General features: G+C 44.6%; 1 protein-coding gene across 7 annotated transcripts in view; it reads left to right on the top strand.

Annotated features, from left to right (window-relative positions):
- Nucleotides 1-23,254, top strand: part of CHCHD3 (coiled-coil-helix-coiled-coil-helix domain containing 3) — a 145,340-nt gene that overhangs the window by 75,750 nt on the left and 46,336 nt on the right. For 3 of the 7 annotated variants that reach the window (XM_064656600.1, XM_064656599.1, XM_064656598.1), the window contains exons 5-6: nt 9,053-9,067; nt 9,818-9,901. The exons of 1 other annotated variant lie outside the window; for it this stretch is intronic. In XM_064656600.1, coding sequence (XP_064512670.1) covers nt 9,053-9,067; nt 9,818-9,901 — 99 coding nt within the window. The remainder of the gene's footprint in view (nt 1-9,052; nt 9,068-9,817; nt 9,902-23,254) is intronic. 3 more of the 7 variants (XM_064656603.1, XM_064656602.1, XM_064656601.1) reach the window with 1 other exon arrangement.

Genomic DNA, 23,254 nt, shown 5'->3' with positions numbered 1-23,254 from the left:
TTCCCCATATCCCATCCATCCCTGCCCTCTGACACTGGGAAGCCATTCCCTGTGTCCTGTCCCTCCATCCCTTGTCCCCAGTCCCTCTCCAGCTCTCCTGGAGCCCCTTTAGGCCCTGCAAGGGGCTCTCAGCTCTCCCTGGAGCCTTCTCTCCTCCAGGGGAACATTCCCAGCTCTCCCAGCCTGGCTCCAGAGCAGAGGGGCTCCAGCCCTGGGAGCAACTCCGTGGTCTCCTCTGGACTCTCTCCAGCAGCTCCATGTCCCTGTGCTGTTTTTCCCAGGGCTGGAGGCAGCTCTGCAGGGGGTCCCCTGATTCCTCCTGACCCTTGATATCTCTTCAAGCAGCTGAGATGTTGGAGCAGAGCGTGAGTTCCAGCTGGGACAGTTTTAGTGGGTTTTTATTTATTTGGGAAGGTGAAGAACAGAGGAGGGAAAGTGGAACTGGGAAGGGAGAGGCTCGAGGAGCCTTCGGTGGTGGTTTCCTTTGGCAAACCCAGAGCACGGATTCCCTGTGCTTCTCAAAGTGCTCCTCAGCACTTTTTCTTTTCTTCCAGCTGGAAATTGTGCTTTTTGCTGCCTGGATTTCTCAGGGTTGGGAACAATGAGGCTGATGGTGGGAATTTGCTGAGCGGGGCCGCTCTGCAGCCTCTCCCGCTGCACAAGTCGTTGCACCAGTTCAGCATTCGGGTTCCTGCCTCAGCACTATTTAAATTTCCTCATTAGCTATTTTTTTTTTTTTGTTCCCTGCTGATTGGATATTTTGCTTTGTTTGATACTTTGAGTTTCACTTCCCATCAGTTCCTTCCACTGTGTAGCTGTTCCCACACCCCAGAGGAGAGGCAGTTCTGCACAAAGAGCCCCTGAAACTCTTGGTGTGAAGATCTTTGTCATCCCATACAAATTGTCATCCTGAGTGATAAAAAAAAAGTTGGCAGGGCTGATTTTAGGCTTTTTTTTTTCTTTTCTTGGCTATGGAAATAAAACAGCACAGGAACTGACTGGAAGAGGCTGAAATTTCGGCCTCAAATGAGGGTTTTTCTCATCCACTACAAGAAATAAAGCAGTTCCTCAGAGGTGTTTTATGACACAGAGATGGGACAAAAAGGAGTTGCCTCTTATGACCTCCACAATATAATATTATGGAATATAATCCAGCCATGACAGACTTCAACACATTTAGTTGTTATCAGAATGAGGAGCTTTACAGCCCCCAAAGGAATCCTTGTGGGTGGAATTGTGACGTTTTCAGATGCAAACATCTCAACTTTTGGGGTTTTTGCTGAGCGATTGGCTTCACTGATAACTTGTGGCAGCGAGTTCTGCAGGTTAATTATGCATTTAATTGGTTTCAAATTTGTTGCTTTTCAATTTCACTGTTCACTGACTATTTCCTCGGCCTTGTATTATGAGAAGGAGTAAATAAGAGAGCCTGGCTCACCTTCTCTGAACATTTAATTAGTTTGTGTCCCTCTCTCGTGTACACAGAGCACTTCTGGTGGCTTTGGGCTTTATGGATCTCCAGCTTCTTTCTTCTCTGAAGCTTTTTGCTGTGGTGACCAGAATATAAATATACAGAGAGTGACCAGAGCTCTGGGGTTTTATTTATATCAAATAATGTGGTCTCAGCGTGGTGCCTTCTCCTCTTGGCCCTTCTCTTCCTAAATCTCCTGCTTTTATTTGCCTCTTGTAACACCTGGGATGAGTCTTTTCTCTGGGGCTTTAGGGGCAGAATAAAAAACTCAGAATCTAAAATTCAGAAGCTAAAAATTATTATCTAAAATTCAGAATCTAAAATTATTCCCGTGGCTGGTGCAGAATTTTGCTTCCAAGTTGTGTCCTTTGCCATTCATCCTCATTGGATTCCACCTTGGAAGTGTCCAAGGCCACGTTGGACCGGGCTTGGATCATCCTGGGATAGTGGAAGGTGTCCCTGGAACTGGATGGGCTTTGAGCATTTAATTTGATATTATTATTATCATCATCAATGTCATTATCACTGTTATTATATTTTTATTATTAGTGTAAGATGCCTTGAATTTTTTTTTTTTTTTGAATATTCTCTTAAACAGCTGTTTTATTCCTTCCAATTGGGACAAAAAACCTGACAGTAAAATGTAGAACCATGTTTTTGGAACAGCCTCTGCCCTGAAATGTTCAACCCTCTAAATGTCATGTCAGCAAATGCACATGACAAGGATGGCAGAGCGTGGAATGTCCCTCTCTTAAATATAACTCCTGCCTCCAATTTGTTCATTATATTCATAATTTCGAGGGTTTGTTTAGTTGCCCAGGCCCAAATTCCTGGCACACTCAGATAAATACCATCCAAACTGGGCAGGACTTAAAAAAACCCAACCCTATAAATGATTTTCATTGTTCCAGTATGTCCTTTACAAAAACCAAGTGTTTCTTTTCCTCCCTGTCTTGTCTTAAATCTGCTTTTTCCCGTCGACTTTAAAATATTTTCTGTGCTTGGAATGTTATTTCTCTCTGTTCCAATCATGCAAACACCAGCAGAGCTTGAAGTCTAATGATGTTAAACACTGCACAGCTGTGCAGTGACTTCAGGCTCTGCCCTGGAGGCTCCTGCAATAAAGGAGAGGAGAAATAAAAGTGCAGCTGAGTGGAAGTTGGACCCAGAAATCCGATGACACGCGTTACAGGATTATATGAAAGGAAGATGCTCCCCAATAATCAATGAATAAATCAATGCCAGCCCCTTTCAGAGCTGTTTTACTCAAGGTAGGAATTCTCTCGGGGGTTTGTTGTGGAAGAAATTGCTGAATGTTTTAAAGAAAATGCTGCAAGACCAGCATTGTGATTGGGTATTTAAAATAAAAGCCAGAGAGCATTAAATCACTGTGTTCCTCCATGTGCTTCCTGCTGTTCCCCCCCCACACTTTCCCAAGGCTTTTGTGGATCTGAAGTTTGTATTTAATAATTAAAAGAGTAACTATGTGATATTAACTTCTCACTTAGGATTTTTGCACTTGGTTAAATATTTTAGGGGTGCAGTGAAAAGAACTATGAACTGTCCTGTTATTTCCTTGCATTGAGTTGTCCAAGTGCTGGAAAGAAAGAAACAGAGCTAAAATTAATTACTTATTAATTAGGATAAAAGTTGTCTGCCCTTGATTTACATGATATACACGTATATGATGATATATGTATATGTATGATACACCTGACACACCAATTAGCTGGAAATATTTTCTTTACCACGTGAATTTTTTGGGTATCTTGGTGAGAAAAAGTGGTTTTTGGGAAAACTTGTGGCATTCCCAGAAATGCCCCAAATGATGTTCCCATGGAAATGCTGGGGTTAAATCCCTGAATATTTCACTGTTAAGTCATATACCCCATTTAAAGGACCAGCTTGTTTTTGAGTTATAACTTCTGTCTTAAATTACCTGCTGCTTCCATTTGTTTCATTGTCAGTGGGGAAAATAGGAAATAGAATATTTTGATATTCCATTAATAGAATGGGAATAAGAAAAATCTGTTTGGCAATAATGATAAACAGAATGGCTGCATAATTTGGGACAGAATCAATGAGTTCTGATGGTTTGTTTGTCACTAAGTAGAAGAGTTCAGTTTTAGCAAGATCTCACTCCCAAAAAACACAGATAAAATACCTTCAGGAAAATAGATTCTCTGCAGTTTTGAAGTATTTTTTTTAAGCAGTGCCTTCTTGAACACCTAAAAAAAAATGAAGGTGCTGCTTTTATTGCACCCTTCAAATGGAGAAACTCCTGGATGGAAAGCTTAGATTTCAAAAGTTGCTCTGTATATTCTCTGTCTTTTCTCATATTTGGATATGAGACAACTGAGGTGGAGGTTTCTTTTCACTTTGGATTTTAGTGATGAACTTCTGAAAGAAAGTTCTTATGTTTTCCTTTGTTGTTTTTTTTTTTACATCGTGTTTTGTTTTAAAATGCATCAAATATTGGCTCACAGTGCTCAGGAATAACTTTTATTTACCTTTCTGTCGCTTAATCAAGCGATTTCAAAGTACTTCTGTAAAATCATCGTTACATCAATTCCGAGCACGGCAAAAAAAGGGCAAAAATATTTACGGCTTAATGCAACAGCAGCAGGGATGGAAGTAGAACATAGCCCTGAATCTGTTTATTGGCAGTTTTTTCCTGAATTTTACGGGATAATAATCCTCCTGCTTGGGTTTTATGGAGAGAAATCCACTTTGGCTCACACGGAGCAGTCTGCGCCGCTCTCGGTTTAGCGGGAAACGACGTGTTTGACATCTGAGTGAAACACCAGAAGCTGTCAGAGACGGTTACAGACAATATTTGAATTGCTACAAATCCCTGGCAGCAGTACAGATAGTCCTGAAAGTGTTTGATCTTGGTTGAGTGAAAAGCATGGGTAGAGTTTCGGGAACAAGTCGAGCCTCTCCGTCGTTCCCGTTGACGTGGATACGGATTTGTTCAGCGGCTCTTTTTCCCTTGGAATTGTGGCTGGATGGAAACAGGAAGTTTTTCTAGTGAATAGAATGGTCGTGAGCATGTTTTAGTTTTTATTTTCAAGCAAATAAAGTCGTCAGAGTCTGTTGTTTTGGAGCTGAACAGACCAGGTGGTTCGTTCCGGGAGGAGCAGAGTTTGGTGGGAAGCGGCACCTTGTGTTGGACATGGACAGGTTGGAGGGGGCTTGGAGCAACCTGGGATAGTGGAAAGTGTCCCTTCCCATGCAGGGGTTGGAACAGGATGATCTTTAAGGTCCCTTCCAACCCAAACCAGTCTGTGAATCCCTAATTTTGAGTCGCTTGGTGCAATTGTGGGGTTTTCCTGCCCCGTGTTTCGGGGTAGGGTCATAAAATAAATCAGGCTGGAAGGAACCCAGAGTCCTCTCAAGGGATGAATGACTCAGAACTTCCCTCCTGCTGTTCCTGCTTCTCCTCCTGGAGCCCTGGCCCTACACAGAGCCTGAGAGACCTTCCTGATGGAGAAAGCACAGCAGAGCTTGTTCCTTGTCCTTGCTGGGAGGTTTTCAAATCCCAACTGGACACGGCCTGGAGGTACCAGGTGTGGCCTCTTAGTTGGCCCTGTCACCTCTGAGGTCTCTTTGGGTCCCTCAGCTGTGTGTGCCTGTTCTCCTAAACCCCCCACCTCCTCCTGCAGCTGTCCCACGTTTTGGAAGGGGCTGCCCAGGGAGGTTTGGAGTCCCCACCCCTGGAGGTGCCCAAGGAAGGCCTGGATGTGGCACTCAGTGCTCTGGGCTGGGGGACAAGGTGGGGATGGGGCACAGACTGGACTTGATGACCCTGGAGATCTCTTCCAACCTCAGTGATTCTGGGATTTTCCTTATTCAGCTTTTTATTCTGGCGTATTAACAGAAACTCTTCTCATTGGAGCACCAACATCGATGAGCTTCTGTCTTGATGGAGGGCGACGTTCCCACGGATTTGGGTTGATATTCCTGTGGCTCACGTTGGAAACTGGAATCCGTAACTCCTTTGTTTGGCACAATTTACATTTGGGTTTTTTTTCCTCCTTTGCTCCATAACGAGATTTAGTAAATGAGGCTTCGCGTCACATGTTCCGTTAGAGACCAGATCCTTAACGTCCATAAATTCAATTGTTTCATTTTCTCCATTAGCCTCCTCTCAGTGTGATCTTTTTTTATCGGCGCTGCTCAGTCTTTTAGGACTTCACTATTTGGAGAAAATGTACTGTAGCACATTTAGTGGTAATTACAAAAGCTTGTTTTAATTACAGTTGTCAAAGAACGCGTTTTACGCCGCGTTATTGTCGCTGCCGTTTCTAATTCGGAAAGAACCTCTACCTTTTTACAAGTGGAGATGAAAATTAACGTCCTTCTCTTCGAGTGATGTGTCCAGATGATTTTTGTGTGGTTAGGAGTGGTTTTGTGAATATTGAAGGCTTCAAAAAGGAATTCTTTGAGGGGGGGAAGGGAGCAGCATATGTTCCTAAGAACGTCCTAAATTACCCCTGTTGCCTGTTTGGAATGATGCGTGGATTTATGTGTTGAAATAGAAGTTTAAAAGATTAAAATGTGGCAATTTAAAATATGTTAAGTGTGGAAATTGAGAATTATTTACTGGGACACTGCAGGGAGTGGGTGAAGAGTGGAGGTTTGCTGACCATTGTTGTATTGATGAGGAACAGACCTTTTTAATCTGATTTTATCAATGTTCAAATGTGAGTGCACAGGGTGAGTGTTGTCCACTGCAACAGGGTTTGGGGGCAGATGAATTTAATGGACATCAAATCCCTGGAAACGTTCAAAGGGAGAATGTTCTGAGCAACCTGATGCAGCTGAAGGTGTCGCTGCTCATTGCAGGGGGTCGGAGCAGGTGATTTTTGGGGTCCCCTCCCAACCAAACCCTTCTCTGAAAGGCTGAATAACTTTGACAGCGGGACACTCACGGGCTGGAGCCGAGTGACGTCGGCGTCAGTGAGTTCTGGGATTCACATCCAGCTCCAGCCTATGGATACACTCATCCAGCAAACCTCATGTGGCAAAAGGGATGGAAAATCTCCAGCAGCACGACGGGGAAGGATCAGTTTGGAGATCTGCTGTCCCGTGGTGCTGGGACATCTCACCCATCCCACCCTCCCAGCAGTTCTCCCACAGGACTGTGGTGCTTCTGGAGCTGCTGCTGCTTCCTCTCCCCCCTTAATCCATTGATCTTTCCTTCAAAGGCCAGGGGCCCGAGGCCTGCAGATATTCCATGGGAATATCCCAGCAGAGCCCTCATTGCTGGCTCCACATTTCATTTGGCAAATCCCCTTCAGCTCATAACCCCTTTGTGACAGGGGCTCTTCCAGCCCCCACACCCAATTCCAGGGCTCACTGGAAACCTTGGATGTGCCTTGGGAGCCCTTGGTGTCCACTTACCCCATCCCCTGATGTTCTTGGTGGAGGAGATGACCATCAATCAGAGGACTTGGAGATAACTGATGGTAATTTATAAATTAGTGTAAAACCAGACTCTTACTTGGAAGCAGATCGTTCTTTTCCCAGGAAAATGCAAACTGGACCCATCTCAGGGCTTTTCCACTGGAAACCTGGTGTGGATAATAATGGATTTGGAGGTTGGAGTCGGCACTGAGGGGCAGCTGAAAACCTGGGACTGCTGAGTTTGAATCCTGCCTGCAAACTTATATTAAACTGCCTCATAATGGCTTTTTTTTTCATTTTGTTTTTTCCTTAGATAATATCAATTTGTGGCTACACACACCTGGAATCTCGTTGCATCCTGATAACCAGATTCCCTTTATTTACATTTTATGATTAATTATTAAACACACATTTTTTTTTATGGTTGTTTGCTCTGTTTTACCTTACAAGGGACAAAATAAATGTGCATTTGTTGTATCCAGTGTGAGGAGGGTTTGGCTTTGTCACTGGGTGTCCCTGCAGCCAGGAACAAGGCCATTCCCAGGAATTTTATTGGAGATATCCATTTTTTCCAGCGATGGCACCTCATAGCAGAGCGGGGCCAAATCCAGCTCCTGCTTTGGAAAACAAAACCCAGGTTGGCCTTTAAATCCTGATCCAACTTCCTTGTGATTGTGAAGAAGAAATTCAGAAGAATTTCAGAATCGAACTAATATTTGATGTTAGTGGTGTATTTTTGGGGTATGAAATTTGGGTGGTTTTGGGAAGATGGGCTGTGTCTCCTAGAAAACACCCAAATAAAGGCTTTTTATAATCAGAATTTCTTTGTGAAGAAGCAACAAACCAGTTCCAGTCTCTCCTTTACACCTGAACAGCAGCGTTGAGCTAATTGAATATCCAGCTACTCTTAATTATTTTCTCACAGCTCATTGATATTCACCAGGATCTTGTAGCTGTGGCCCCATAAATATAATATTGCTTCCCAGGTTTTTCTTTTTGGCACTGAATTCTCTCCTATTGGCATATTTATAGTCTCCTGTATAAATGAATAATTTTATTTATTACTTATTTATTTGAACTTTGCTGTGTCTGAGTTACTGTACAAGTGTCAGGGGTGGAAGAAATTCCTGTTTTCTGAGTTTCTTACCTGCCTACCAAGTCTTCCAGTTACTTTCATAAGACAGGGACCCAAACCTTTGGATAAATAGATTATTTAGTATTCTTATAATGTAATATTTTTTTTTTATCACTGATAGATCAGAGCAATAAGTGGCACGACTGGTAATTTTTTTTCTTGGCCCCCTTTTATTTAGTGCAGTAAAATCTGGTTTGATCACTGGTTGTCCTGAGGGGCAGGGGACCAAACCCAAAAAAACAACCTGAAAAACCAACAAACCTTCTGGGGCAAATCAAACTTTCCAGGGCAAAATCTTGCATTGGGATGGATACCCATGGAATAAACATTATATATTATTTTATTTATATATATATATAATATATATATATATATAATATATTACCCTGCTCATAATATATAAATATATATTAATTTAGTGCTCAGACAGCATTATTTAATTACATCTATTTATCTTTTTCATGGTGTTTGATCAGCAAGTGAGACACAGATGGGAGGAATTTAACCTGGAGAGTGAGGATGGGGTTTGTCTCTTCCATCATCTCTGAGCCCTTGACCTGTTGCTTTTACACCCTCAACACTTTTGTCCTTGTGATCCCTCAAGAATGGGATGAGGGAATTAATTCCTGATCCAAAACATGGGAGTTTGGCTGTGGAATATTTAGTGCAATCAACTTTGAAAAAGCTGTAATTAGTGAGCCAAGGCTGATTAATTGGTGGTGGGTCAGGGCTGGAACATGAACGTGGGGTGGCAGCTTTGGTTCGGGCAAGGTTTGGTTCATCCAAGAAAAATGAAATTAAATAATATTTATACTTATATTAAATAATTAAATAATAAAAAATAGAATTAGGCTGTGCTTTTTGGACTATTTTTGGTGAATTTGCATTAAAAAACCCCAAGAGTTTCCAGGTAGGAGCATTTTTCTGGATGACAGATGATGACGTGCATGTTTCGGGGTCTTCTTGTGCTCTTTCTGTTCACCATGAGATATATAATGAATTTAATTTTATATTTTCCATTTTTTTACATGCTTCAGGATATAGAAGTAAAGGTGAGTAGTTAAGGAAGAAACAACCAAAGTTTTAATTGGATTTTATCATTAATTGTGGACCTGGAATGTGTTTGAGTTGATAATTTAGTTGTTAAATGCTTCAGAGCTTGTTCAAACCCCCTTCTCTGGTATTTTCACTGGAGAACTCAGAGCTTTGCATGTTTTTCTCTATGTGGGGGTTTTAATGAGTTTTTTTAATTCCTAAAGAGTCTCCTTAATAAAGATGTGGGGAAATTCTCCAGATGAAAAGCCAAAAACGTGTCAAATTGCTGGAAGCAGTGTGTCCTGAATGAACACCCAAGTTAGATGGTGTCAAAAATATAAGTGTTCAGAATTATTCTGCATTATTTTAAGTTACTGGACAGGGGAGTGATCCAGTGGTAAAGGATTCCAACTTACTTTGTGGATATTGAACCGACTGAGGAGTTTCCAGAGGAGTAATTATTAATTAAAAAAAACCAAAACAAACAGCATTTCGATGTACTTTTAGGCAGATATTGGAAGGATTTGGTTCTTTCCAAACATTCCCGTGCTTAGAATTAAGTTTCCCAAAGTTCACAAGGTGCATTCCAATTAAAAAATTACAAATCCATCCCGGCCTGGTCCGTTCGGTTCCGTTTCTGTGACGTTCCCAAATCCATTTGGTCAAACTCTGGCACAACTGTTGAGGAGGGAAGGGGAAAAAAAAAAGCACAATAGCCAATATCTTTGATCCAGTTTTAACTTTCTGCTGCCATTTTTTTTTTTAAGGCCAGGCAGCTGGAAGAGAAGGACAGGGAGCTGAAGAAACACGATGCCTACTACAAAGAGCAGCTGGCTCGGCTCGAGGAGAGGGTAAAGCCTTTTATTTGCCATTTTATGAGGAGTTTTCTGGCCAGTTCTTCTTTTTAAGGAGAGAAAGATTAAAAAAGTGGCCAGAGGAGCTTTTTTTTTTTGGTCTGAACTGCTTCTGTCTCTGGCTCAATATTGGCAAGATGGGAGGTTTGATGGGGAGAATATTGTTTTCTTTGCCGTGGGAGTTCATCAGTCACAGGAATTACCTCCAGAGAAATGAAATCACGAGGTTATTTTCTGCCAACACTGGTGAAGGGCCAGTGGAAGTGAATAAATGTTCACCAACCAGCCTTAAAATTCCTTGGGAAGTGTGGAAGGACAGAGGGAATTTCTGCTTCCCTTGGATGGAGTTCGTAATCCCCCCGAAAGCCGTCAGGACGTGGCGAGTTTAATGTTAATTCCAAATTTATAACATGGTTTAAAAAGCCCTTTTTCTCCCAGTAAACTTGGAACTCAAGTGCACAGAACACCCTGGCAGGCTGTGGGACGTGCTTTAACATGTTCACACTCTGGTTCTTTATAGGGTGTTATTTTATAGGATCTTAATTTCAAATAATTGCTGCTGTCAGCGTTTGCCAGCTCCCAGGTTGGTTGTAACCCGAACACATTTCCCCCCCTATACCCCTCTACCTTCTTCTTGAGCTTATCTGTTGTTGATTAATTCAGATTTTTGGTTTGGAGGATGATTAACAAGATACATATTCATTTATGCAGCTTAGCAGGCTGGGAGAGACCCCCTTGTTTTTGTGGATTAGGGAGAGGAGCATGTTGCATGAATTATCAGTGTGTATAATTGCTCTTAATGAATATTTTAAATAGAGGACATATCTGATACCATCTCAATGCTTTGTCCTGCCTTTTTAAAGATGACATTAATGAAGTCTGTGTTCTTGGCAATGAAAAAGAGTTTGAAAGGCTGAGGGGAAATTAGTTTAATGGTTCTAAATCGGTGCATTATTTAAACAGCTACAGATTAAGATCTTTCACCACAAAACCCACAGAAAACCTTCCTGATTCTGAATTAACTGGCTGGTTTTGGGGGAAAAGCACCTGCAGGTTCTCAGCCAAACCGGTGCCTTTTGGGGTGGTTGTACCTGTGCTCTCAGTGTGTGGTGCAAGTAAACCTGGAGTAATTCATGGCAAAGGGTGTGTGATAAACCAGAGATCTTTGGAAGCTTTTCCTTTTGCCTCCTGAAGGTCCTGTTCAGCAAAGAAGGTTTTATTCTTAGTTATTTTTAATGTTAGAGCAGGTTGCTGGTGCAGTGCCTTCTCTTGCTCCTGAGAAGTGAAGACTTCCAATGTGGAACCACCTTTTAACACGTGCATAAATATGTCATTGTGGTGTGCAAGGGGGGATAAGGACCTTTAAATAACTTCATTTGAGTTCTCCTGGGGTGTCATCCCCCAAATGCTGTGAGATAGGTGAGCTCTGCCACCCCTTGCCCATCCCCTTGGGCTTGGAATTCTCCAGGGCCACAGCAGGTGTTTCAGAATTCCCTGTCTTACACCGTGGATGATGTTTGCTCTGTCTTCAGAGTGGAGCTTTTGTGATTCCAAGCCTTGCCTTTACATTCTGACTTTTTATTTGTGAGCTAAAAACCCTCTGCTTTGAGTTGTCATCTGGTTTGGTATCAAGGTACACGAGCATCTCTCTCCTGCACAAAAAAACCAGTTGTTGCAGCTCTGAAAGGAGGTGAACTCCATGCTCCAAATGTGACTTGGAACTTGTTCAGGGACGTGGAGATCACAGAGTGGAAACCTGGAGAAGCAGGGGGGTCGTGGATGCTGCAATTCCACCTTCTCCAAAGCTTGGCCTGCAGCCGTCGCCGAGGTTCATCTGGGAGCTCCCGGGTTGGGAATTTTGAAAACTGGGATGGTAAATAGAGGTTTAATAAAACAGGAAGGCCTGGAAATCACAGAACATGGTGGGAGGCTGATTATTTGTTGCTAAACTTGTCCTGAAGGTGCAGAGTCAGAGCAGGGGGAAGATGAGAACGGGAGGTGTGGAGGGAGCTCGGAGGAGCAATGTCAGGCTGGAGGAATGTGCAGTGTGAGTCTGTCACCTGTGACAGAGAATGCTAATTGCATTCTCAGATCATCCTCACATCAAATGAGCCCACTTTAAAACCCCTTCAGCTGTGCCTGTGTGGTATTTCTGTGTGTTGCATCACCGGGTGTCAGAGCTCATCTCGATGATTAATTGGCTTTTTGATTACTTAGCTTTTTCAATTAGGAGCTTCTTATTTGTGTTCTTCAGAGCTGCTGAAAAAACAATGCAGACGTTGATAATAAAGGGAGATGACAACAGAACAGATTAGTGTCAGCCTGGCGTGCTCCTTATGGAGAAAATTATCCATATTCAGTGCCAGATGAAGTCTGTCAATTATAAAATATTTCAGTGACTGAGAGAAGATGCTCAACCTTTCCAGGGCATTAATACAGGACAGAATAACTGTGCACCAGTGACAGCTGCGATACTAAAACATTAACAGTTCTGTTCTCCAGGGGAATATCTGTTCATAAATTTGGTTTATGTGCTAAAAACCTTTTGATACTTCCCCAAAACCCAGCAATTCCCCAAACAACTGCCAGTGTTTCTAGGTCAGGGACAGCACATCAGCTATTAGTTAGTACATGTTCCACAGCAGCAAAGCAATGTGAGGGAGTTGAACAAAGGAGTTAAAGAACAGCCTTCCCGTGCTCTATAACTGACTGAGATGTGAAGGGGTTGTTGAAGTGTTCACACATTAGGCTTGGAGAGAAATTTGTGGTTTTTTGCTGCCCACTTACGGGCTGATGGTGCTTCTTGGTTATGGCGAAGAACCAGAGTGGTGACACCACTGTCTGGTGTGTGCCCAACACTGTCCTAATGATTCACTTCCCGGTGCAAACTCCTGCACCTGGGTCAGGGCAGTCCCAAAAATCCCACAAATCCGGGCAGAGGGTGGATGGAGAGCAGCCCTGCAGAGAAGGACTTGGGGGGGTTGGAGGATGAGAAGCTCAACATGACCCGTTGCAGCTCAGAAACCACTCCCGTGTCCAGGGCTCATCCCACAGCAGGGGCAGCAGGGGAGGGGAGGATTTTCCTCCTCTTCCCTGGTGAGACCCCCCTGCAGAGCTGCCTCCAGCTCTGGGAACAACAGCACAGGGACATGGAACTGCTGGAGCAAATCCAGAGGAGGCCCCGGAGCTGCTCCGAGGGCTGGATCTCTCTGCTCTGGAGCCAGGCTGGGAGAGCTGGGAATGTTCCCCTGGAGAAGAGAAGGCTCCAGGGAGAGCTGAGAGCCCCTTGCAGGGCCTAAAGGGGCTCCAGGAGAGCTGGAGAGGGACTGGGGACAAGGCCTGGAGGGACAAGACACAGGGAATGGCTTCCCAGGGCCAGAGGGCAGGGTTAGCTGGGATATTGGGAAGGAATTGCTGTCTGGGAGGGTGGGAAGTCCCTGGCCCAGGTTGCCCAGAGAAGCTGTGCCTGCCCCTGGATCCCTGGAAGTGTCCAAGGCCAGGTTGGAGCAACCTGGGATGGTGGAAGGTGTCCCTGCCCCTGGCAGGGGGTGGCACTGGATAGTGTTTAAGGCCCCCTTGAACCCAACCCATGCTGTGACTCCATGATGATAAGGGGGCATCGGTGGCATTTTAAACCATTTGATTTTTCTAGAAAAAGAGCAGAGTAAGAAAGAGAACAAGTCACATCTGGGGCAGATTGAGCATCTTATTACCTAGAAGAACAACCCTGTGACTTTGTTCTCCAGCATCCTCAGGTGTGTATCCACACACACTCCCACACTTCTGTCCTGTTGTGTCCATCATTTTGTTCAGCTCCTCCACTTCCACTTCCCTTGTCCCACTGGCTCGGTGTCACTTCCAAACCCCAATGACTTGGAGCCTTCATGAGCATCTTTACATCTCTAATGTCAGGGTACCACTGGTTCTGGTGCCTTCATTTTTGAGGGTGCCCTCATTTTTGTCTGGAGAGCAGCTGGGTCCCTTCACCCGGTTGCTTTTGCTTTACTCCATTTTTTTAACGAAGGAATCCCGACCCTCTCCTGCTTCTCATGACAGTTTTGGCATCACACAGGCTCTCAGTGAGGTGTGTCTGTGTGTGCTCTGTCTCTGAGACTGATGGGACTCCCTGGTTCAAATTTCCTTCAGCGATCCCAGCTCTTCTTCCTGTTGCTCTGCTTCCTCCTGCTAATATGCATCATTAGGAGAATCATGCCCCAAGTCATGGGAGCAGAAGGAAATTAATTTTAATACACTGCTGTATGACACAACTGCTTAGTTTATCAGTGTGAATGAGCAAGAGATGTATCCCCATATTAATCAGGGTTATTTCTCACTAGAGCCAAGTTTCTGTGCTTGAGAGTTTCCTAGAAATACTTGCAGCAAGTGTGGAGCAGTCTGTGAATATGCTGATGGTGGGAGGTGATGGGATTATCCTGGAGAGGCTGAGGGAGCTGGGGGGGCTCAGCCTGGAGGAAAGGAGGCTCAGGGGGGACCTTCTGGCTCCCTAAAAATCCGTGGAAGGAGATTGGAGCCAAGGAGGGGTCGGGCTCTGCTCTCAGGGAACAAAGGGCAAGACAAGAGGGAACAGCCTTGAGTTGCACCAGGGAAGGTTTAGGTTGGATATCAGGGAAAAATTATGCAGGGAAAGGGTGGTCAAACATTGGAACAGGCTGCCCTGGGCAATGGTGGAGTCCCCATCCCTGGAGGGATTTCAAATCCCTGTGGACGTGGCACTTGGGGACACGGGTCAGTGGTGGCCTTGGCACTGCTGGGGGAAAGATAATCTTAAAAGTCTTTTCCAAGCCAAAGCATTCCATGATTCTGTGACTCTGTTAGCATTTGGAAGTTTCAGTATTAGGTTGGATCCTGGTTTAACAATGTCCAAGTTACTTCCCTGATGCTCCTCTGCCCATTCCTTGATCTCCACGTGGCCCTGGGGGCTGGAGTGTCCTTTGGGCAGGGACATTCCTGCTCCTCCCAGGGCCCAGTGCCTGCTCCCAGCCTGGGAATACAGACAGTAACTTCAGGGAATGTGATACACTTATCTGCATCCCTCTTTCCCACTACTTCAGTGTTGAAGAAGGATTTGCAAATCCTGAGTTCAGCACTTAATTTGGGGATTCTCCTTCCCACGTCGGGGCTGTCAAGGAGCATTAACCTTAAGGTAAGATGAGCACAGGGAGCACAAAGCTCTGAGCTGATGGCACATCCTCTTCCAGGTGTTAAATGGTATTATCCATCCTGCTTGCCACAGTAAATAGGATTTTGCTATTATGATGTGTCAGGATTTTCAGAGAAATCAAATTTACCAGGCACTAAACTGCCACCCTCGCTGCTGAGCAGCTTTATTCTGGGATCTTGTATTCAGCCTAATCCTGTTGGTGGGAAATGCTTATACCAATTGTGTGGGGAAATTATAACTTAATGATCTCTCCCTCTTTCTATTCAAGGCTTAGAATGGCCCTACATGCTTTGCAGTGATAGCCCCAGTGCTCAGGAAGGAGCTGAAGAGCAGCTTCCCAGCCAGGAATTGGCTTTTTTTGGGGGTGTTTGGAATCAGCAGGAGCTCTCGGGTGCCAACAGAGCGAGTTCCACGTTTGTTCAGATGCTTCAGAGCCTTGTTTACCTTTTCAGATCTCAACAACTAAATAATCAGGAGCTGTTTGCTGGCTTTTTTTTTTTTGTAAACTGTATTTTGCAAGATGTAGATAACAGAGGGGGACTATTATGAAGCAGGATAATAAACCACAAACATTTTCATTCCCTGCGACGTGATTTAGTGATTTAAAGAGGTTTTTTTTTTGTTTCTATTTGTTTTCATTTATCAGCCTGTTTACTCTCTTTGCTCCCATGACTGTATCAGCAAGAATTTCCTAAGCAGAGGCTGGTTCTGCTCTCACCTCTCGTGTTTAGGAGTTTGTATTTGCTACAGCAAACATGTTTATTCTCCCCAGAGTCGTGCTGCATTCCCTCAGTCTTCCAAAGCCAAGAAGCAGGGATGTAGGTGTTTGGAGACTCCAGGCTGGATCCAGCAAAGCAGGAAATTATTTTGCCTTTCCTGAGGTAGGGAAAGCTCAGCAAACCTTGTGTTCTTATTCCTCTGAACACATGGAATTACTCCAGCAGTCTCTAAATATCTATGGATTGAGAGAAAATAACTCCATCATTCCTATTCTGCTCCTATTTTTGATACATTCTTGGTGGTTTTGTCGTGTTTCCATCTCTCTGGCTGGCTCTATTCCTCTTTATTTCCCTCCCTGTATCAAATAAATATATAAATATATATATATATGCACACTCACACAGCCTGTCAGTGCATTAACTCTATTTCCAAACACTTCTCCGATAGAAGCAATAAAATACATTACAGCTTCCATTTGATGAATTCCACCAAGTGCCACATCAGATCACTGCTAATGAATTGTGTTATTTCTGGGAAGTTTGTGGTGCCTTTTCCTTTTTTCCAGTGGATATTCAGCTGCAACAGCGAATATCCCAAAGCGCTGCCACGGGAGACCCGAGGAGAAAATCAAGATATATTAATTTCCCCTCTTTGTGCTTGGGCCAAGAGGCTTTTCCGTGTCTCAGCTCGTGTGCTGCACCAGGGAGATAAAAGCAGGAGTTCATCAGACTTTCCCAGTGCTTTGTATTTCCATTTTTGCTCCTGAAAACCACCCTTTTCAGCGTAATGTTTTTGTCAGCTTAGCACAATAAAGCTGTCAGCCTGACCTGTGATCCTGCCAGTATTAGAATATTCCTCTCTTCAAATTCCATTCTGTTTTTGTGGGGGGGACACACAGAGCTTTTGTTGACTCCCTTCTTGCCTGGCAGGTTGAGATTAGGAAAACTTGCTCCCAATTATGGCACCTGAAAGGTGCCCCCTGAGTGACAGGCTGGGCTGGAGCCTTCGCCGAGTCCTGCCTTAAATTCTCTCCCTCCGTATCTTGCTGAGCCACAATCATCCTTCTCACCCATTTCCCTGCTCATAATCTTCTATTTACCATGTCTGACTAAGCAGCTGAGATGTTTATTATTAAACACATACATTTTTTTGCCCCTCGGGGCGCCCAAAGTGCGCCAGAGTTTCGTGTTTGCCACGGAAAAAAATCCCTGCTCTGTTCTCCTCTTCCACTATCACATTTCCAATCAATAGCTGAGCTGAAATGCTGCTTAATAACAAAATAAGGAGTTGTTCCAGGCTGAATAGGAGGTATTGATGTTGCTCTAAATGTTTGTGTATAGATTATTTTTCCATTCTGTGTGTGCCTGTGTCTTTATGGAGAACAACAAAACCTGCCATAACTAATATTTCAGGCTTTTTTTTTTTTTAAAACCCGTGCAGGAAAACTTCTGATAACTTTTAATGTGTAACCACTGGTTTCATACAGGTTGTTTGCAGTCTTTTTTTTTTTTTATTTCTCCAGTATGAGCAAAGCAAGGGGTTTTAGGAAGGTTTTTCGTTTGTGCTAGTTTTAGTTTGGGGAAGAAGATGAGTAATTCCATGGTTTTGGTCTGTAGGAAGTTTCAGAAGGTCTTGGTGTGATGGAATTGTGGATAACTCAGAGGCCTGGAGCAGGAATGAGTTTATAGAATCATGGAGTGGTTTGGGTTGAAAGGGACCCTGAAGATCATTGAGTCTCACCTCCTGCCATGGGCAGGGACATCTCCCACTATCCCACGTTGCTCCAACCTGGCCTTGGACACTTCCAGGGATCCAGGGGCAGCCACAGCTTCTCTGGGAAACTGTGCCAGGGCCTCCCATCCTCCCAGCCAGCAATTCCTTCCCAATATCCCATCTACCCTCTGGCAGTTTGAAGCCATTCCCTGTGTCCTGTCCCTCCAGACCTTGTCCCCAGTCCCTCTCCAGCTCTCCTGGAGCCCCTTTAGGCCCTGCAAGGGGCTCTCAGCTCTCCCTGGAGCCTTCTCTTCTCCAGGGGAACATTCCCAGCTCTCCCATCCTGGCTCCAGAGCAGAGGGGCTCCAGCCCTGGGAGCAGCTCCATGGTCTCCTCTGGATTTGCTCCAGCAGCTCCACGTCCTTGTGCTGTTGTTCCCCAGGGCTGGTGTGATCTTTGAAGACTTTTCAAACATGCTGTGCATTTTTCTTCCTGTCCCTTGCCTCCAGTGAGGTCCCTCTAACCCACCATCATTCTTACAACTCTTTTTTCTTGAGCAGCTTCTGGTTTTCTACATTTTTCTCGCATCACTCACCAGAACTGACTCTGATATTTTCCCTCCTCTCTTCCTGCTATATTTCATTATGCTTTTTGGCCTAAAATACTGTTTGAAACTCACCCCAAAGTGTCCTTTTTTTTTGCCTGTAGGATGCCCCAGTGTTGTTTCCTACAGGATTTTTGGCACTGACATTTCCTCGAGGCGTTTTTGGAGGTGCAGTTGTGCTCTCTGAGTTATGCAGAGGTACTTGGAGAGGTGGAATAGACTTTGACTGGAAATGAGGATGCTCAAAACCTGTAAAATTCAAACTCTTGCAGATTTTGGGAGTTAATGGGGGATTTACCGACCAAAGAAATGGAAATAATATCTGTCAGGAATTGGCTGTTTATACAGTGCTTTGTGTTTATCTGAGTATCATGTAGGTTTGGAAAGATGATTTATTTCTAAAGCCCATTTCTCTTCCTGCAGCTTTTAAATTCTGCCTGCTTTGGTTGCATTCTTTTTAACTTTTCCTCAGTGACACAGTTATCATTATCAGCATCTCCTGCCCTCCTCCTGTCCTCTAAGAACAGGAATTTATTCCCAGTCGATGATAACTGGTCATCACTGATCATTATTTTCCTCTGAGTGTTTCAATTTGTGTTTAAGTCACTTGGTTCCTGGTGCTTGGGAAGTCTGGACACATTTTCCTGGAGTTCCTAGAAATGGAAACAGATAAGGATAAACTGTGCTGGGGGTTCTGCACTGTGGGGGTGGGGAGGCCCTGGCACAGGTTGCCCAGAGAAGCTGTGGATGCTCCATCCTGGAAGTGTCCAAGGGCAGGCTGGAGCAACCTGGGCTAGTGGGAGGTGTCTCTGCCCATGGCAGGGGTGGGACTGGATGGTTTTAATGTCCTTTCCAACCCAAACCAGTCTGTGCTTCCAGCAAACTGAGAAGCAGAGAGGTCAAAAAGCAGCTCTTTTGCTTTCCCTCCTCTTCATTCCCGGATCTGAAATCATCTTGTGAGGAGAACTGGATAATGCTTTTCCTCTGCCATTGTTTTCCTGGTCTGATGGAAGGATTGGGAACCACAGGGAGAACTGGATAATGCTTTTCCTCTACCATTGTTTTCCTGCTCTGATGGAAGGATTGGGAATCACAGGGAGAGCTGGATAATGCTTTTCCTCTGCCATTGCTTTCCTTGTCTGATGGAAGGATTGGGAACCACAGGGAGAGCTGGATAGTGGTTTTCCTCTGCCATTGCTGTCCTTGGCTCATGGAAGGATTGGGAACCACAGGGAGAGCTGGATAATGCTTTTCCTCTGCCATTGCTTTCCTTGTCTGATGGAAGGATTGGGAACCACAGGGAGAGGGACCTGCCTGTTAGTGAGGAACGGGAGCGAGTGTGTCTCCCATGGGATGCCTGTCCCACAAAAGGATCCCAGTGAGGCCAAGCAGGTCATTCATCCAGCACCACTCACTTTTCTGGATGCAAATGAATCCCAGATAAACCTTTCAGTGTTGTCTCACCCCCTTCAGTGCCTGTCTCTGTTCTGAGTTTGTGTGGTTTCATCTGTGCTTCCCCCTTCCCCTCCTCGAGGAGCAGAGAAAAGGATCACGAGAGAGAGTTTTTAATAAAGCAAAATGGAACAAACTGAAGGAATTTTGTCATCTGAATGTTAAAAATGGTGTTTATCTCTTTGCATAGGATATGGCAAACTGCTTTAACATATGGGGAGTTAATGAATAAGCAGCTTTTGCCTCACCCGGGTCTGTTCCCTCCTCCCACCATTTTCCCTTCAGAAGCTGAAGTTTGGGAACAAATCCTATACTAAATTAACTCTGTATTAAAGCAACACTTAGGGAGATAGTTTGCTGGATTTCTCTGTTGTGGTAACATATTTAGAAAACGCTGCAACTCTAAATTGAGCCCCCTGAGAATTAAAACACTGCATTTTTAGGATACCTTCTAGAGGGTGTCCTGTTATGTATTATGTGGAAAAATTCTCCAGGAATAATCCTTTAGTCTGTTTCAGTTTCCTCAGAATATGACAGAAATATTTTCCCTTAAACTTGTCTATTTTTTTAATATTCTCATACTTTCTTAAATATCCCTGTGATTTTAATTTTGGGCAAACTGGATGTAAAAAATGAGTGGAATACGCAGGAGTTCACATTTTCACTTGTGTTGTTCCCTGTGCTTTGTGCAATTGCATTTCAAACCAAGTAGTGTCTAATTAATGTATATATTTAAACAAGTATCAATGCCATGATGGGCATGAAAAGATTGAGTGTCCTTTCTCTTTAAAGCAACACCAAGTTGGGTGGGAGTGTTGATGTGCTGGAGGGCAGGAGGGCTCTGCAGAGGGACCTGGACAAGCTGGATCCATGGGCTGAGGACAATGGGATGAGGTTCCCCAAGGCCAATGCCGGGTCCTGCCCTTGGGTCACAAGAACCCCCTGCAGCTCCAGGCTGGGCCAGAGGGGCTGGAAAGCTGGAAAAGGCCCTGGGGGTGCTGGTGAGAGTGGCTGGACATGAGCCTGGGTGTGCCCAGGGGGGCAGGAGGCCAATGGATCCTGGATTGGATCAGGAACAGTGTGTCCAGCAGGAGCAGGGCAGGGATTGTTCCCTGTGCTGGGACCTGGGGAGGCCCCCCTGGAATCCTGGGGGCAGTTCTGGGTCCCTCAGACAGGAGAGACCTGGAGGGGCTGGAGCGTGTGCAGGGAAGGGAAGGGAGCTGGGAAAGGTCTGGAGAATTCCTGAGGGAGCTGGGGGGGCTCAGCCTGGAGCAAAGGAGGCTCAGGTGGGACCTTCTGGCTCTGCAAGTCCCTGCCAGGAGGGGGGAGCCAGGAGGGGGTCGGGCTCTGCTCCCAGGGAACAAGGGACAGGAGGAGAGAGAATGGCCTCAGGCTGTGCCAGGGGAGGGTCAGGTTGGATATTGGGAAAATTCCTTCCTAGAAAGGGCTGTCCAGCCCTGGCACAGCTGCCCAGGATAGTGGTGGACTCCCCATTCCTGGAGGGATTTCAAATCGCTGTGGATGTGACACTTGGGGACATGGTCAGTGGTGGCCTTGGCACTGCTGAGGGGATGGTTGGACTCTTTGATCTTAAAAGGCCTTTTCCAACCTAAAAGATTCCATGATGAGACGAAAACAGTCCCCTTTCTGCCTAAGCGTTAGTTAGTCCTTTGTCTCATTAGAAAACAATAATGTTTATGTGAAATGGTGCTACATTTATTTTTTTGGTAAATAGTCTTGTCAACGTAAAGGCTGAAATCCTGGAATCACAGAAACAGCCTTCCCGGGCTCTCACCGGCTCCGTTTTCACTGCTGTCACTCTGAGTGATATTTTAATTTTTCCTGCCCCTAAAAATACTTCAGCCCTGTAACCAATAGATAAATTAGGAATCCCCGGGAAACGCTGCAGAATGTTCCTGTTTGCCAGCACAATAAATACAGAGTCTAATAAATGTCCCCTTACATCAGGAGGGGGCGTCTAATGAGTAAATGATGGGGAAAGGAATTTGGGAAATAAACGATCCATCCGATCTGAGCCGACAAACAATTTCTTCATAACTTGGCCTCTGGTGGGAGAGAGCCCAGAGGAGCTGCTGGGACACGGAGCTGGTCATGGATCATTCCCATCTGGGTGGATTTTGGGATGCTGGTTTAGGTTTGTGAACAGAAAGCTGAGATTCGGACCCGGCTTTTTCCACGTGAGGTTTTGCTGGTTCACCGTTTGTGGACATGTTACAGGAAAAAAAAAGGTGGTGGATTTAATTCTTGTTTCCATTGCCTAAGCATGGAAAATGCTGTTTTTTGGGAAAGCTTTGTGTAAAGATCCATTTCAGGCGGCTTTTGAGAGGAAATCTGTGCTCTGTGCCATGTCCTGGGGTTGGTATTTCTTATTTTTCATCTCATTTTGTGGTGCTTTGCACGGGCAGGAAGTCAAGTCCTGCACAGGAGCAGTTGTGGCAACATCCTTAACATCAGGGAGAGTCTGGCCACCAAAATCTTAGGATGTGACCACATTTTAAGCCCTGCAGAGAAAAGAGAACAGATCTGCCAGCTTTTTATGCCATTATTTGTGGCCCGGATCTCAGCTTTAACCTGGCTTTGCCACAGGAGTGAAAGCTGAGGTAAAGAGGAGTTTTTTCCTGCATGGAGAATCCAATGCAGAAATGCAAAATTCCATATTTTTCTGTATTCTGTGAAGCTCCTCAGAAACTAAAAGAGCAACTTTAAAGGGGTGGGAGGAGAAACTCAAATTGAAGATGACCAGGAGGGTTTGTAGGAAGAAAACTGGAGAAAATAGGAGAGGAGAGAGAAAATCCATTGGACTCGATGACAAGCCCTGTGACAACTTCTTTCCAGCCAAGTTTTTGCTTTAAGGAGCAAAACCAATTTGTCTTGGGCATTACCCAGATTCCTTAAAAATCCCTGACTCCCTGTTCCTCCAGGAGGAGTGAAGGAGCTGGCACTGAGTTTCTGTCTTTGTGAGATCCTTCCTGGGAAAATAACATGTCATTTTTATGTGGATACTTCCAAGGTGGAAGTTTCTTCTCTTTTTTTATTCCCATTTCCCTGTTTCCCCCCCCTGTTTATGGGCTCTGTGTGTGAGAACAGAAATGAAATAGGTCTGAAAAAGGTGGGAGGGCTCTTGCTGTAATATCCCAGTTAAAACCAGAGCTGGGAGAGGGGACAGAAATGCTAATTCGGGGCTGGTTCAGCTCCCCATAAAGTGTGTCAGGGAGAATTAAAAGTTCCCTCATCTCACACCTTTGGAACTAAAAACATTTCTATCCCAGAGCTGTGATTTTTCAATACACTTCTATTCACATGCAGATTGCTGAGCCTCAAAAGGCCTTTCCTTTTGAAATATGGGGAGATAATCACGTGTTTGAAAGGAGGAGATGCTCTCCTGCCACTGGAAATCTTATTTTTCCCCCCCATGCCAGACAGTTTAACCCTTTGTGGGCCCTAATCCCACAGGAATATGGATTTAGGCACAGGAAAACACCAAAAACAGAGCTGTGGTAATTAGGAAGCAGATTCAAATAAACCATAGCAGAGGAGTACAAACGTGTGCCTAATTCTCAGAAAATAATTAAAATTGTTTTAAAGTCTTAACTTAATAAAATGGCACCGTTTTTCATATCTGGTACCACTTTAATCCAGTTTGAAGATCCTTTTAAAA

This window comes from Pseudopipra pipra, chromosome 5 (genome assembly GCF_036250125.1).
Source record: "Pseudopipra pipra isolate bDixPip1 chromosome 5, bDixPip1.hap1, whole genome shotgun sequence".
Taxonomy (NCBI): Eukaryota; Metazoa; Chordata; class Aves; order Passeriformes; family Pipridae; genus Pseudopipra; species Pseudopipra pipra.
Note: the sequence above shows the minus strand (reverse complement) of the source record. Positions and strands in the feature narration are given on the sequence as shown.